The sequence below is a fragment of the Geospiza fortis genome, unplaced genomic scaffold (genome assembly GCF_000277835.1).
Source record: "Geospiza fortis unplaced genomic scaffold, GeoFor_1.0 scaffold88, whole genome shotgun sequence".
NCBI classification, from domain to species: Eukaryota; Metazoa; Chordata; class Aves; order Passeriformes; family Thraupidae; genus Geospiza; species Geospiza fortis.
Window position 1 is genome coordinate 1,813,571 of NW_005054434.1, and position 17,139 is coordinate 1,830,709.

Consider the following 17,139-nt stretch of genomic DNA (forward strand, 5'->3'; position numbering starts at 1 on the left):
TCTCAGTCTATTCACAAATTCATTCATTGTTGACATTGATGTTTAAAAACTCTGGAGACTAAGAAACAATTTAAAATCAGTGCACTAGAGAGAGCAGGGTGTAGCATATTATACTGAACATGATTGTACATATCTTGCTACAAATGCTATCTCATATTTTAGAAAGTTCAGGTTTATTTGGATATGGATTCTCAGTTCAGGTTCTTTCATAGAGCCTTATGACCCCTTGTAAACATAGTCTCTAACAATATTTTAAGATTTGTCTGTTTCTTTGAAAATTTGATCCAGTGAAGAAATAAGCTTGTTGATGTGTTTTGGCTGAACTGGAAGGATGTTTCTGAGTGTCTGGATATGAAGTAGCAAAGTAGGAAATTTGATTTGGGTTTTTTTTTTTTTTCCCCCAAATAGTCAAGACTGATGTACTGTAGTTTTGGTTTTAAACAATGGTAAAATATGATAGGACGGAGAGATTTGATATGAGAACCATAGGACAAACATCAAGCACCAAGAATGTATAAACAATCTTAACAATCTAAAAGCTTTTTTTTTTAATGGAAATTGTGTATTAGAGCACAGGTGAATATAAAAATTATTTGCAACCTTGATATGCTTGGAAATAGCAAATGCTATGATGTGTATTCTGGCAGAATTACATGTAGAAAAGCATTTAGAAAACAGTTTTTGAAATATGAACTAAACTAAGGGCAGATCTTAATTTTTACTTTCTAGCATGGGAAGTTAGTAGGCTTGGTAATACATCTTTCCATAAATATTGAAAGAAAAAGAAATAGTAAGTTTTAGGACATGTATTTGTTTGTAAACCCTTTAATACTATTATATGAGCATGTGATTATAGCCTTTGGCTTCTTTCAGTACAAATTACAGTAATTATGATATAGTTAATTTTAACATTCATATTCTTGTCACCCAGAAGAGCCAGGAAGTGCATACACAGGAAGCATATTTTGCCACATGCATGTTTCCAGCTCCTGTTCCTAATTATATTATGTTCAGAACAGTCTGCAAGCCTGCTGGTTTATATTTGTAGTACTTCCATATCAACCTGAGTTTGCCACTACTTACAGGTGGGATTTAAAGTGGTAGATCCTTAGAAGCTTCACCTGGCCTTTCTTTCTGCAGCATGAGACTGCTGAAGTTTTTAAAATAAATTTTTAGCGTATTTCTCAGTACCTCTATCTACAAATGAACAGGATAATTCATTCCAATAAATAAAGTGTGAAAAACATCACTGCTAACCATATCATGTAGTTCAGTGAAAGCTTGATTTCAGGGAAATGTATTTATTCCGAATGGTCCCACTGAATTCATAGTTGCTAACCAGAACTGGAGCATCAGAGACAACAGCAAACCCTCCAGCATAATACACAATTCTCCTTCTATTTCTGGTTGGAAAATGAAATCAGTGTGTGAATTTCAGTGTGTGAAACTGTTTTGACAACTTCATGTCACAGCACTGAATGTGAATGTGTAGGAGCCTTGTAAAAACCCAGTTTGGGGATTAATTTGTGTTTGTTGTTGCTTTGGGTGCTAGATTTGTGCAGCAAAATTTTCATGGCTTGGTACATATGATTCTGCAGAGATACAGCTTCTCTGTATCTCTTCTCCTTTCCTTTCTTTCCTCCTGGGGTTGTTGATGAGACCTGGCATTTTTGGGTCTTTCCCTAGCAGCAAGTGAAACTTGTGAGCTTCCAAATAGTTCTCTGAGCTTTATTGGTCTTCTGATAGATTCAGAATGAAACAAGTTTAATCAAATGCCAAGTTTCATTGATTGTGCTGTGCAAAAGTCTTGTACATGAGTAACACAGAAATTGAAAAAAAGCATTTAGAGAGGTGTGAGTCCATCATCTCATAATTTTTGAACTATTTGACAGAATAATTCCATTGATCATTTGATAATCTGATTTTCCAGGCGCTGCTCAATTACATACTGAATTTGTGTAATATCAAAATGTTCATGTTGTTATCAGTAAAACAGTTTTGAATGGATAACAGCTATCTGTGAGAGAGGAATGCCTCTGAGAAGAATTCCTAGATAATATAGCTGGAGGTTTAGGTGCTCATTGAGACTGAGCCACTTAGCTTTTCCTGACTATTGGTTGACTTGGGGAATGCCTTGGGCTGCAACCTCGTGTCTGTTTTTGTGCTGCTTAGTGAAAAGCAGAGGGGAGGATTGGAGGTTTTGCTGTTTCTTCTTTTTTTCCATTACTACCTTCCTTCAGTGGACTTTTGGATATGTACTGCATTAATCATTAGCTGTTAGTGACAGTCTCACTGCCTTCCAAGGGTTTGTGAAGAACAGCTTGTTCTTGCTGGCTTTGTCAGGAATACACTGCTAGATTAAGTTGGTCTTTCAAGTGGAATCCTTTCATATCAGTTGATATAGTGGCCCAGCTCAAACTCTAGTTTTTCTGAAAATACCCTGGTTAATTTTGAACAAATAGCATAGAGAGTAACAAAAATTGTCAAGCTCCAACTGTGCTGCCCGTTGTGGTTTCTTTCTTACAAATTTAGGTGGTACTACAGACACAACTGAACATGTGAAACTGCTAAACTTTATTCACACTCTAATCTGGAGAATTATACCATGCCTCTCTTGTGCTTCATGAGGCAGCTTTTGAATAGGATAGTTCAGGTTTCCCCTCTCTTTGGAACCACCAGGTAAATGAACAAGGAAATACAGATTGCAGATTTTGCAGCCCAGTAAGAATATTAGCTGTTTATTTAGGCATTGTTGTATTCATCAAATGAGTGATTCATTATCTCAATGGGATTGAGATACAGGTGGCTCTTACCTATTGTCATCTGCAATAAACGAAAGCTGCTGAAAAATTTCCCCCTCTGTATTTAGTAACAATTTTTACACATTTTAATGTACATTTATGGCTTACAGTTTCTCTAGCTACACTGGAGGAACAAAAGAGCAGAAGTGCTGTGCTGAGCTTTGTGCTCCCTAACAAGGAGGGGCATGTTTGCCAATGACACCAGTGTGACCCAGGAATGTATGCTTGCAGCCTGGAAAGCCAACTGCATCCCAGGCTGGAAAGCCAACTGCATCCCAGGCTGCATCTGGAGCACTGTGGGTGGGAGGTGGACATGTGGGAGAAGATGCAGAGGAAGGATGGAAAGATGCTCGGAGTGCTGGAGTGCCTCTCCCATGAAGGCAGACTGAGGGAGAGAAGGCTCTGGGGAGACCTGAGGCACCTTCCAGTTCCTAAAGGGGCTCCAAGAGAGCTGGAGAGGGACTTATTACTTATAATATTATGTTCAGAGCATATGAATGGCTTTAAATTGACAGAGGGGAGGGTTAGGTTAGATCCTAGGAAGAAATTAGTCCCTGTGAGGTTGGTGAGGCACTGGCACAGGTTGCCCAGGGAAGCTGTGGCTGCATCATCCCCAGAAATGTTCATGGCCAGGTTGTGCAGGACTTGGAGCAACCTGGTCTAATGGAAGGCATCCCTCCCATGGCAGAGAGGCTGGAATGAGGTGGGCTTTAGGGTCCTTCCCAACCCAAACTATCCTATGATTCTAAAACCAACCCTAAGGTTAGCATTTTTACAATCTACAAGAGGCATTTTTTGTTTAAAGGTCTTTTTTAAGTATTACTTTATCATGTTCCTGCTAATGACCTTTCAGACTCAATATGGTGAAAATAATACTGTGTTTCTCAGTTAAAAATGACTTGACTTTAGAAGAAAGGAAGAAAACAAATTTCTCTGGCCTGTGCACCTGGTAGTACAGTTAATAAATATGTTTCTAAATGCCTTGTTTTGTATTCAAAGAGAGATCTTCCTGTAAAGCTCTCTTCACTGCTGTATTGTAAATATATTAAAAAAAAGTAGAAGGGTCTTTTACTGTCTCTGCAACACAATGTACAGAAAGCTCCATCTTACAGAAGAGAATTGTCAATCCCTCTAGAGAACCTAAAGCAAGAAAGCCCAAGTCAAAAAAATATATTAGACATGTCTGCATGACAAAAATCAATAAAATACAATCTCTTGTGGTTTAATATGAAAATAAACACAAAGAAGTGGCTTTCAGGAAAAAGATTGAGCTGCAGGTATAGAATTGAGGATGTCAAGAGAAGACTGAAAGCAGAGGATGTTGTCCAGTTTACTGTAGGACATATTTCAGAACCAAAGCCAGGAATAATAATGTTGGAGGGTAAGCTGTCTGGCCATGTCTGAAAACCAAAATTCAGTGTGAAAATGTTAGTGATGTGAGTGAGAGTGAGATGAAAAAGCACTCTTCTCATGGGTGCCAAACTTTGGGACATACTGTTAAAACATTTGATTAATTCATGCTTATCTATAATTGGTTAAAGTACTGTGAACAATAAAAGGAGAAAAATACAAAGAATAGTATTTACTTATTATAATATAAAGGTATGTTTTGGTTTGGCTAATTTCTTCTCTATTGAATTTATTATTTTCTGTCATACCTAACTGTAGGTGCTACTGGGTATTAATGATGCTTTGATATTTGTGTTGTGCACTGCTGTCAGCAGTGCAGATACTCTGAAGCTTTTTTTAATACTCTATATTTTCCAGGAAATAAAAAAAAAAATTAAAACCATTTCTGAACACTGCATGTCCTACTCTTCTTATATCCTCTATGGAAAAGAATTGAAACAAAGCTTTAGCAGTATTTGAAATCCTTAAATTACTCATTTTATGTTCAACTCTAACTCCAAATTTATTTTTAAATCAGGGAATAAATAAGGAGACCTTTACTTTTAAGTTTAGTTTTTTGATAGTACCGGTAATGTAAAGTAATTGCAAATTAATGTATTGCAGGGTTTTATTTAAATAGGTAGAGTAGCATAATTTCCATTCTGATTGTACCTGAGGCTCATATGTGCTGTAACTCATTGTAAAGTTGCTGTAAAAAACAATGAAAAAAATAATGGGGTTTTTTCACTTTCCCCTGTTTTCCTGGGTGACTAAAGCTTGTGTAAGTGGAGCAGCATGACTCTTAGATTCAGTGAAGCAGTATTTATTGGGAAAAAACATTGTTCTAGAAAGCATCTGACAGATGGGAATGATGAAATTAATGTAATAATAATTATTATATTGACATAATAATCTGTGCCCAAATTCTTGCAATTGTGAAACACCTGCCTGTTTTTTCCCCTTCCCTAAGTAATAGTGTTGGTTCAGTATCATGTTGGCTTTTTCATGAGTGTGTCTTTGAGATTTCCATGTCTATGTGGGTCTTGCTTATGAAGCATTTAGCTTTAAGTGCTTGATCAAGAAATTTTATTATACTTGGAAACAAATATCTATTCTTACCCACCATCCTGACTTTCAAGAGCAGTACTAAATGTGGTATTCCTCATGAAACTGATAGTAACAGTGGCCTTTCTTAACCTAGGGTTGCTTTTCTGCCCTGCACATTCAAACTCCTTTGCCAAGCAAGCTCCTGAAAATGGATCTGTTAAGTTTATTACATTTATTTGGTTACCTGGCATCTTAAGCTTTACCTAGTGGCAACAGCAATAGTGGAAGGAAAATTTGTATGAGGCTTACAGCAAGTTTTTAAGTCTGTGATAAAGCAGCTAGTTCTAAAGTGTCTGTATGACTAGACACAAGTGAAAATGAGTGTATAATGTCTGACTATCAGTCACTCTTGCTGTTGGGGGACTGAGTCATTCCTTTTAAGCTTCCCATTTGCGTGCCTGCACTGCCTTTTCTCTGGTTTTATCACTTTAAATGATGCAGAAGGTTATCTAACTTCTCCTTGTAATCAGTCCAGTTTGTTGTGAGGGTTAGCACTTGATGTCTGCTAACAAATCACACTTGAAGGCACACTGCATGTTTGTTTGCAGGTGTATTTCTCTGTGACAGCTGTTCTTTTAAGACCCTGAGATCTGCCATTAATTTTGAGTAGTCAGAGAGGCATCCATCTAGTCAGCAGTACAAATCATTACTGCTTGTTGATGAGTTTTCATTACTAACATTTCTCAAAGGCAAGGGTGACTGAAATTTATGGCATCAGTCAGCCACACGAGATGGGGATGTGTCATAAATGCTGCCAGATGTCACTGAGATGAGTTCATGTACAACAAGCAAATCTTCTTAGGGAGAGCTGTGAGAACTGCTGTGGTGAATCCCCTTCTCTGAGCCTGTTTCTGTTGCATAAATCTGATGGTATTGGGACTTCTCAGTGTGGAATCCAAGTGGCCCAATAGGCACTGGAGCATCAGCAGAGCTGGGGCAAGGTTGTGTGCAGCCATGGTGAAGGCAGGGGATGATGCATGGCCCGCCTTGTGTTATTGCAGGTACAGCCTTGACCTTGCTGGAAATCCCAGCAGGAAAATAATAAATCAAATCCCAAATAGTTTTTGAAAGAAAAATAAACCCTACAGAGATCTCCAGAAAATAACTTCATAGCCTTTTTGAGAAGTGGGGTTTGAGTCACACCTTTATAAAGATTGATTCATGTGTCGAACTTTGAAGAAACAACCTCGCAAAACCAGCAAATTTTACTGTTTCTTTAAAGAACTAACCAAGACCTGAGACTACATGAAGAAAGATTAATGTTTAGTTGGCAAAATCATGACTTTAGAGCATAAAGAGTAGGTATTAAAGTGTCCATTTAATCTCTAGGTTGGCACATACCTTTGTCTTAGCTGATGGTCTGCCATGCCATGCTGGTGTTTTTGCCCCCAGAGACTTCTCTCTTGGGGCAGGGGATAGATGAACAAGGGAGCAAAATCAAGGTTGCAAAGACATAATATGTTAGGAATTTTTCATGCTTATTTTCCAAACACATCTACAACTCAAATTTAATTGTTTTTATTTGGTTTTAGCTGGTTTACTTGTAAGGCAGTTATATCCTTTGGTTGATGTGTGCTGCTTCTGCACTATCTTACTCTTTTTACAGCCTGTGTATGAAACTTAAAATATTTTCTTTGCCATTTGGGCCAATTTTTGTCTGTCTCTCCTTCATTGGTAATCCTAAGAGCTTTACAGGTATTGGTTTTTATTTAGAAATATACCCTGGCTATATTAGCTTCTGATTTTTATAGAAGATTAAAATCCCCAAACTGCATAATTTTATAGAAATATGCAAGGTTTGCATGAACTTTGTTACATCCTATTGCTCATTTTCATAGATATTCTGTATTTAAATGTTATTGTGCTGCTTATAAAGGACCAAACAAAAAAGTAATTTGTCAAATACTATACAGACTCTTGTTTACGGCTCTAATTTGGTATGCTATTATTCTGAGTAGTCTAGAATTGCTTTAAGAAAAATAGTAATCTCTTTGGCTTCAGTTAATTTGATTTTTCTTGGTAGCAGGAGGCAAACTAAATGGAGTTAAAATTACATTGATAAACCACAGCCTCCACATCTCACCATAGCTCCAAAACTGCAGATTAAGTCTAGATCATCTTGCTGGTTTAAAGGAGGAAAATGGATATGAGAGCTCTCAAACCTTTTTGATAATTTCAGGTGATTGTTTGATCACAGGACAGGTAGGCATGATTCAAAATTTTAAATCTTTGCTGTCTAATCCTATTTGGTCATTTCGCATCATCATATGGAGGTTTCAGGATGGTTCAGAGGAGAATTTATCTTTTTATGTTCTTGTCCCTCTTAAGTGAGACAGACAGAGTTGAAATGTTCTTTGGAGAAACAATTATGCCTGTCTGGGGGAGGTAACTTGCAAAAGATCTTGAAAGTTCAAAGAGAATTACCCAGAACTAAAGAGAGCAGATCTATGAGACCTTGTAGGTCCTGAGAAGATGCTCATTTATTGGTGAATACCACTTTATTGGGGGTTAGTCACAGCATCCTGACTTGCAACAGAACTGCGTGTATTTATGGGAGGAGATGTAAGTGCTTGTGCTTCTTGGTGCTAAGAGATGGATAGATAGATGTAGATACAGTTCTAGCTTCAATATGCATGGTATTCCAGTGAGATAAGTAGGAAAAAAGCAAGGAATTGTAACCAGTCTAAGTAAAGTGGAGAAGTTGCCAAATTGCCTGCTTGCCAGGTTAACCCTGGGAAGGTCTCCAGTGCACTCTGACCTCAATGGGATGTGAGCTGGAGGGATAAACCAGACCTGGCTCACTGGGCTGCTGGCATTAGGGGCCAAGCAAAAAAAGCAGCGTGCAAACCAGGAGGTGCCTCTGCCAGCCAGAAATGAGAAGGTTAAACCAGTTCTGTGGTTAGGTAGATCTTTGCCATGGAGCAAAAAGGATGGATAGCAGAAAGAAAAGAACGTTCTCATGTACGTGAAGCTTGTTTGAAGAGAAAAAGCTGTGCTGTGAAGGGACTAGAAACCAAATTATGGCGTAAATTGTGTAGAGAAAATACCAGGGGGCAAAAATCACCAAAAATACCCAAACCCCAAAACTCTAGTACGCTGTTGCAATCTCTTGCATTTGTCAAAGGGAAGTATTTGCCAACCAATTTATTTAAGATTTTTCAGAGTAGACTTACCCAAGGAAGGAGGGAGATGCTTATTCTCTTGTGTGTGTTTGAGTGAGATCCAGGCCCCGGTGCCTGTAGCAGCAAGGAGAGAAAACAGCAGAGAGCTGTGAGCTTGGGAGCTGGGACACAGCAGGGATGGGCCTGAAGCAGCTCCTCAGCTCTCAGAAACACTTCAAAGACCTTGGGAGCAGAGTTTGCTCCCCTCAGACACAGTGAAGGATTGACTCTTGGGGTGGTACTGAGGACCCCTCTGTACCCTTTGTGTAGGAGGAAGGTTGTTTTTCCTGTATCTGTTTCCTGGTCATTTGAGTTTTCCTCAGTTTAGGAGGTTAATTACCCTTGTTATTACAATAAATGGTGACTTTTGTTGCTGCTGTTCAGCCTTCTCCAGGGAGTTCACTCCTTTAGAAGAGTGATAGGGGTACACTTCAGATCCCTGGATATGCTGCCTCTTGAGAACATCAAATCCCTCTCCCCTTCTGGCAGATTGTAGGGAGGATTGCAAATGGCCCAGTGGAGTAAGGAAAAGAATTAGGTAGGTCATGCAGGAATGGAGGGAAGCATGGTGTTGGAACAAGACAAGCTGGGAAGTGGGGGATGGACATGTTGGGAGAGTTGGAAAAAGTAAAGAGAAAGTATTAGAAATGGAAGAGGAAAAGTAGGTGACAAGCTGAATGTCCAGAAAATAATTCCCTGGATATTCCCTCTCCCTGATTAATTGTTAATGGAAAATAATGTCTTTAATCCTTCTCTCCTGTGAGGGCATGACTTACCTGCAGCATACATGTTGGGAGAGCATTGAAGGGTTTACCCAGTGGAGGACTGGGTTACTATTTTGTTTAAAGAAGAATAAGTTTAGAGGTTTCTTCACTCAACTTTAAAGTTTGAGCTATATCAGCCGAAAATATGACTTAGGTGTTTTTATATGTTATTTTATTGTTTTCATTTTTAGTGGATAGTACAGCAAATAATTTCTCTTTGATCTCCATTTGAATGTTTTCAGAATTTATAAAGCAGCCTTTAATCTGTCCAGTAAGTGTTAACTTTTTACTTTTGCCTACTGCTGTCTTATGAAATTGTGTAGAAAAAGTAATTTATTTCAGACAAAATATAAAAAAATATAGAAATTAGGCTTGTGGTGGTTTGGTTTTGGTTTTGTTTTGTTTTTTTGTTTTCACCTTGACAAATCCTTAAATATTTGGTGCAAGTTCCTAGTTAAAAATACAGCTTCTGTGTAGTTTCTTTAGACTCTGGGAGTCTTAGTACATATTGAGATATTGAGGCTTAAGTTACTTTGTTTAAACTTCAAAAACTAAAAGTAGGAGTTTTTTCTTTCATTGCTTCCTGCAAAATCAAGTCAGGTGCAGCCACAGTGGCTGCAAAACCATGCCATGTTCTTCTCTTTGATTTTTCTCATCTGTGACAGAGATTTCTGGTACAAAGGATCAAAAGTCAGACCTACTCTTTGAAAAATGAGAAAATTCAGAGTTGTAAAAGTAACATGAGAACTAAAGATGACTGAGTTTTTAAATAGTTAGCATTTCCTTAATTTTCTTTTTTCTCCCTTTCCCCCCCATTTAAATGTATCAAAACATTGAAGTAAAAAGAGAATTTGAGATGAAAGGTTAAAGATGATTCAGACCCCATCAATGTCTGCCCTGTTTTTCTTCTTAAAAAAGTATTTTACCTTATTGTAGGCAGTAAAACATAGATTGTACCAGCCAAAAATAATGAGATGTTTCAATCCTGTAGATTTTTGCTTGATGTCAGAAAATGGAATTTTTTTAATGTTTAGGGAGCATAACACTTGGAACAATTTCATGTTTCAGAAGTGACAAGCCTACATGGCTGTATTATGTGGTATTTTGCTTTGGTCCACTATGAGTTGAAATATCATCTGCAAAGTATTGTACAAGAGTTTTCATTAACATGTTCTGTTCTGCTGTACCATAAAACCCCTGAAATGAATTAAATCCAGCAGGTCCCCAAGCAGACATACTGTCAGTGAAGAGTCTCCAACAGATCATAATAGAAATTAAAGGACACCCTTCAAATGCTGATGACTATTTTTTCATAAAGGTTCTGAAATGAGAGTGCACCCCATCCCAGGCAGAGCATTCCATGGTATTGGAGCCTTCATTTTCACTGTCTTGGTTTCCAAAAGGCCAGTCTCCAAATTCACATCTCTCCCTGGGGCACAGGAGTTGAACACTATGAAGTCTGGTTTCACTTTAAAAGGGTTTGCTTCCAAATAGGTGTTCCTAGAATCTTAAGGTCAGAATTGAATGTAAGATAGAATAGGTGACAAAAAAAGGGTTACTTGCTGTTCTGCCACCTGCTTTTACCAGCATGAAATGCCTGCCAAAAAGCAGTCTCCTGACTGGAATGTGGGAGAAGAAGAGGAATCCATTCAGCTTGTTAAAGTTCGCTACAATAACATGTACTGGGTGCAAAGCGCCTTCTGCTTAAGGACTGAACCTAATACTGTCTAAATTTGATTGTACTAACTCACAGATACTCCATTATGGCAGGTGAGTATTGTTTCTTACAGATGATATTGCTGAGACAGACAAATAACATGTGTCTTAGTAATGCTAGACCTAGAAATAAAACATGGCCTTTATTTATTGTAAAGAAATTAGAGACTTAATTGCAAATTACTGTTTGCCTCTCTCTACAACTGCTACTGCCTAGCAACAGTTGCCAGGTAGGATAAACATCATTAACTGTAAAAAGTTTAATGTGTAAAAGACATTAGGAGTGCTGATAGGCAGTCTTGAGGTCTCTGTGTACTGTTTGAAAATATATGATCTGGCTTTGCCTTTTGGGCCTAAGCATAGTCCCAGCCTTGCCTATGGTACAAGTATGCATGTGTGTGCACTCCTGTGGATATAATGAAATGTGGATTGCAGGGATGCAGTGATTAATTTTAGTAGGGAGATGCTTCTGCTGTCAGAATAAAAATTAGAAATCTTGCACGCTATATACAGAAGCTTCTCAGGAAATCATTCAAGCCCTCTCTTCCTATCAGGCTGGGGAATATACCTCTTAATTTCCCCTGACAGAAAATACATCACCTCATCAGCAGCCCTAGAAAATGACAAAACATCCCTGCCAGAAAAGACTGCCAAATGCTTCCATTGCCACTGCAGGAAGTGGGGCAGGGAGCGAGGAGTGTGCTCAGAAATTCCATGGAAGGAAAATGATTTCCCTTACTGCCTGTCCAGTTCCACTGTTGCTCCTTGCATTATCACAAAATGTTCATCTTGTCATCAAGGTGAGACCCTTGAAGAATTCATTTGGGCCAGAGGGTACACAAACATTTAATTTTGAAAGAATAATTTATACTCCTGAATCTTGATAGTGTGAAATTCCCTTAGAGTGTTTGAGCCTAGGCAAACATCTTGATGCAAAATCCATACCTGCAAGATCTCTTACATATTTCAGTGCCAGAACAAAGGCTGCTCAGTCACATACTGTACTGTGTGCATTAACCTGTAACAGTGATTATTTCCACTGAACTTACTGTACAGTTTCATAAAGGTGCTGTAGCACCACTAATAGCAAAATCTGAAATATTTATTGGAATATTTGCTACTGCACTTTGGCTTAAATGAATAAGGTATTGTAAATAAACCTCAAAATTCTATCGAACCTTGCTTTGCTGAATCTCACACAATTATGTTCAGAGTCTGTATATCAAATAGTACATTAGGACAGAGGATTTTTATAGAGAGTTATTGCAACATTTATCATTACTTCAGTGTATTTGTGTTGCTGAGCTGCTTCTAGTTCATCTCTTTAGGAACCAAAATTATGATGGGATAAGGATGTTTTATTGTCACTCTCTATATCTGTGGGGCTCTTGCACCAATATATTTTTCCCTGCATTAAAGAATAAGTCAGAGTGCTGAAGATCAATGGGGAGTGTGTATATGTATATTTTTTTTTTTAAATATATATATGTATAATAAGCACACTATCTCTGGTAAATATACTAATAGTGTATTTTTATATAAATATAGCACAATGGACTGGCTTCCTATTACACTGAATTTTTAGTCATATAGAGAACTGCATAATTCACCTCACTGCAAGGATGTGTCAGTTTCTTATGTTGCAAAGATAATTTTCAAGCTGCAAAGTAGGTGGGAACTAGTGCTGTCATGTTTGCATTAAGTGTTTGGATAGCCTGAAACTCAAACCTGCAGAGTTTTGAATGTCTCTTTCTCATTTTGGTGGGCATTAGACTGTGGGCGTGTAGTGGAGTAGAACCCATTGAAATAACTGAGTTGTTGAAGTGATGATGAAATTTGTGGCTGGAGCATTTTCTGTCATGTAGATGGGTGGGCATTTGTTGTGTGATGGAAATGGTCTTTGTACTTTATTTGTGAGATAGCCATCTGCTAATCATTTGGCTAAAAGAGAAGCCAGGGGACCACTGGGAAAGTGTGGGACACAGAAATGTTCTAGTAGGCCTGAGGTTTGTGTCACTGGCCCCATAGAGATGCCATCTGCAGTAATTGATTAGTCCTTTATAACATATCTCTGCAGGATAAAAGTCCTTTCAAGTGACATACATGTATAAATAGGTATATTCTATCCACACACTGGCACATTACAAACATATTAACTTTATAGATGTATGTCAAGAATAGTTTGGCACATTGACATTCTGGTGGCTTTTATTACATACAAAGTATGCAGATCCCCACTTCTTGACCAGCAATAAACTCATGATTTTCATATAGGTACATGTTATGACTTTGAACATTGCAGAGCAAAGTTTACAGGCTGAGACCTTTGTCTTGCATATTAAATTCATGACTATAGTAATGGACTTTGGTTTGGTTTCAGAAATATGTGCATGGTATTGATTTGGGAGTTAAGAAATGTTAAAGCAATGCGAGTAGCTATTTCTGTTTGAAATTTTTCAACAAAACACATTGGTTTTATAAAATACAACTGGTTTTCTCCTAAGATACTCCCAGAAAGCTTAGGAAAACAGCTTGCTCATCCCAAAGTTATGTGGAATTAGTCCCCAAATTCCTGTTCAGATAGAACTGAATTTAGATAAGGAAATCTTTCTGATTTAAGACCTTGCTTTGACTCGACAGAGTAGGTCTGAGGATGCTGTAGTGGTAGGTTCATTGTGCAAATTAGTTTTTAATAAACACTCTTTTAAAATTCTATAATGTAAGTATTTATTAGCAAATAAATATAAAAAACAATCTCCCTATGGCCAGGAGGGGATTGTGGTGGTAGTTGTTTTACCTTGCTTGTTCCTGGTAGCATCATGATGCAGTACTGTTTAGTAAAATGCAATTTCTGCAGATGTGGGATATTGAAGTCCTTGAAAATATTAGCACTTAAAATAATTTATAGGTGAAGAAGAGAGTAAAGCAGTGAAAATAAGTGCCCAGGATATTATAATATAAAACGGTTTGGTTGCGTACTGTTTGTCCTGCCAACATGAAGAAGCAGGCACACTGAGAAGAATATGGTTGGAGAAATTTGAGGAATATAATTGTGACATACTGGAAAGATTGATGGAGAGCAGACATCTCTTCAATGTCCTCTGGTGCCCCACATCACTTTTATCATTTTAAGATGTCTAGACATTTCTTTAAAATTGTCAAAGTTGGAGTTGAACCAGAGAGTGGGAATAAATCATTTGTATTGCAGAATTCCTCTGTATTTTAAAGATGCTTACATTCAATGTTAATAATGGAGCTCCTCATTTAAATCAGTGTATGTCTGCTCCCTGTAACCAGCTGTAAATTCTCGACAGTCCTGTATGTGCTGATAGACTAGAAAACGATGAATCTTTTTTGCTGGTTCAATATCATCAAACAGCCTGGGGAATTAATGCAGGAGGCAATTTTACAGAGGGATTTACCTCCAGAACAACTCCAGCAATTCCAGTGGGAGGTTGCATTATTCTATCTCATGATGTGAGTGCTGGGAAAAAAATGGGTTTGATTTACCTTCAAGTGCAAACACAATTTATGGGGAGAGGACCTGCTTTCTCCTGCATTGTCCCCATTAGCAAACCAAGTTCAGTGGTACTTGTTACCACCTCTTGAGCCTTTTTTATGTTTTCCAGACATAGCTTGCTTTAATTTGTTCAAGCATTTTATTTATTGGTATACAAAAAGGGGAGGCAGATCCCTCCCTCCTTCTCTCTCTCTCTTTCTCTCTCTCTTTCTGCCTCCCTTCGATCATAGTATGGAAAAAGAAATGAGGAGATAGCTTTGAACACCTCTCTAGAAGAACTAAAAGTAGAGATCTGAATAGTTGTTTTTAGCAGTTGTGCCATTGCCTTTTTCTCATTTTCAGTGTGATCAAGCAGGATTTTGCCTGCATGTGTGATTTCTCTTCAGAAGTTGAAGCTGTCAGCTCCCAGCATGGACACACATTTGAATGGCATTGAGCTGCAGCTGAGTTACAAGAAGTGTTAGTTCAGGGCACAACAACAGCTTCAGGTCAGGTGTTGGCTGCAGTCCAGCAATGCATCTCCCAGAGCATGACTTCAGTGATAGTTCTTAGATCCAATGATCTTACATTTATGATAGAAGATAGCCAAACAAATTAAACTACCATAATGTACTACCAAATTACACTGCTATGTTGGAGACCACAGATTTTAAGAGACTAAATGCAGTTTTTTAAGATACACTTTCCTGCAGAAATTGTTCTTACTTCCTATATGATACTATCACATCATATTGGATTGCAAATTTTTAATATTTATGTGGGCAAACAGTGGTGGTCCAATTCCTAAATTTTCTCTCAGTCACTCTCTTATGACAAAATGCATCTTTATCTCAGCAATACTACAGAGCAGATCACAATAACCTCAGTAGAAATGTAGAATGTGATACTTACTAATAGCGTATAGTGTGGCTCATGAATATTTGGCAGTTTCTTCTTCTTCCTAGTTGCTTTTTAAACAGAATTTTCTCATTTGAGCTTATCACTTCTGATGCTGATTCATCCTTTAATGTCTTCCAGGTTGCCACTTTAGAATTCCCCCCAAAGAAGCTCTTTGGGAACAAGGATGAGCGAGTGATTGCAGAACGAAGGTGTCACTTAGAGGTAATACCAATTTTTTACAGGCTTCTGCTGTGTGTTTGGGAGGAGTACTCCCTGCTGGACCAACAGAAGCCATTCCCACATGATAACATTAAATAGCCTGTTTGTAAGTATCAAGTTACTTGCTGCCTCGTTTAACACAGGAGATGGCAGCAGTACATTGCAAAGTGAGGAAACATCTCTTAAAAAATAAATTACTCCTAATCTAGGAAAAAAAAAACCAACGAAACTCTTAGAGATGTTCATAGGAGATAGATTTATTTAAGGGGGAAAGGTGGTGGGTGAGGTAAGTGTTCACTGTAGACAGCTGGTGTCTGTGCAAGACAAGATCAAAAAAAATTACTGCTATTTTAAATGCAGTCTGTTAGTTGGAGATGTACCATTTTATCATAGTACATCCAAATATCTCATGGCAGAACTAAAGCAATATTTAGGCATCTTTGAGATTTATTTTGTAACCCAGCTTTGTGAATGTATTCTTTTTCTTTTAATTAATTAAAAAACATAATTTTATTGTGGACAAGTTATTGAATTTGAGGGTTTGAGTTGTTTTGGTAGCTCTACAGTGCTGTGTGGATAGCATGATTTTGAACACATTCGGTCTTTTTATTTCTATGTTAATGCATGTTTTACTGCAGCCTGGGGGAAGGAGGTGGGGTTTTGAGGAAGAAGAGGCATGATCAAAGACTAAGCTGTACAGCCTGCAACTATATTGCAGAAACGTGGGGATTACTTGATCATGCAAGTCATTAAGAATTATATTCTTTGTAGAGCTAAAATAGCATTAGGTAGAGCTTTAGAGAAATTAATATAAAAGTAGATTGCTTACAACTGGAATCTTTTTTAGGTGATTTGAATTTTTTCTACATACTTCACCTTTTCTTTGAAAACATCCTCCCCTTGACTTCTAATGTCAGGCTGTCTTACATGAAGCACAAAATGAATATTTTTTTCTTTCACATCCTCAATAGATACCATAAAGGCATGCCCATATTCCAGTCTAGTACTCAATTTGCGTATTTTTTTACCAGTAAAAAAATAATCTCTTAACCTTTCTGACCTTTCATTGGTTTACTAACAGATTTTATTGTAATGATTTTAATGTTAAAACTGCTGTGTATAGCAATGCTTTGATCATGGCCACGTAGTACTTACAGCTTTACTCTTGTATTTGCGGGGTTCCCCAGACGGAGGAAGGAATGATGAATCTGACTCCATGTGCTTGGAAGGTTAATTTATTATTTTAAGATACTATATTATATAAAAGAATACAGAAAGGATACTTAATACTTACAGAAGGCTAAAAAGATAATAATAAAAACTCCTGACTCTTTCCAGAGCCTTGACACAGCTTGGCCCCAGTTGGCCAAAGAGTCAAAACAATTCACCTCAGAAACCAATGAAACAATCCCCTGTGGGTAAACAATCTCCAAACACATTCCAAAGGAGCAAAACACAAGAGAAGCAAATGAGATAATATTGTTTTCCTTTTTCTCTGAGGCTTCTCAGCTTCCCAGGAGAAGAATCCTGGGCAAGGGGATTTTTCCAGAAGATATGACTGTGACACTTTATAGCCAGGTTTT

The 17,139-nt window shown here is 37.7% G+C and overlaps 1 protein-coding gene across 1 annotated transcript in view; it reads left to right on the forward strand.

Moving 5' to 3' along the window:
• KIF16B (kinesin family member 16B) overlaps positions 1-17,139 on the forward strand; it is a 128,879-nt gene that overhangs the window by 96,602 nt on the left and 15,138 nt on the right. The window contains exon 26 of the mRNA XM_031061958.1: positions 15,476-15,559. Within this exon, the coding sequence (XP_030917818.1) occupies positions 15,476-15,559 (84 nt within the window). The remainder of the gene's footprint in view (positions 1-15,475; positions 15,560-17,139) is intronic.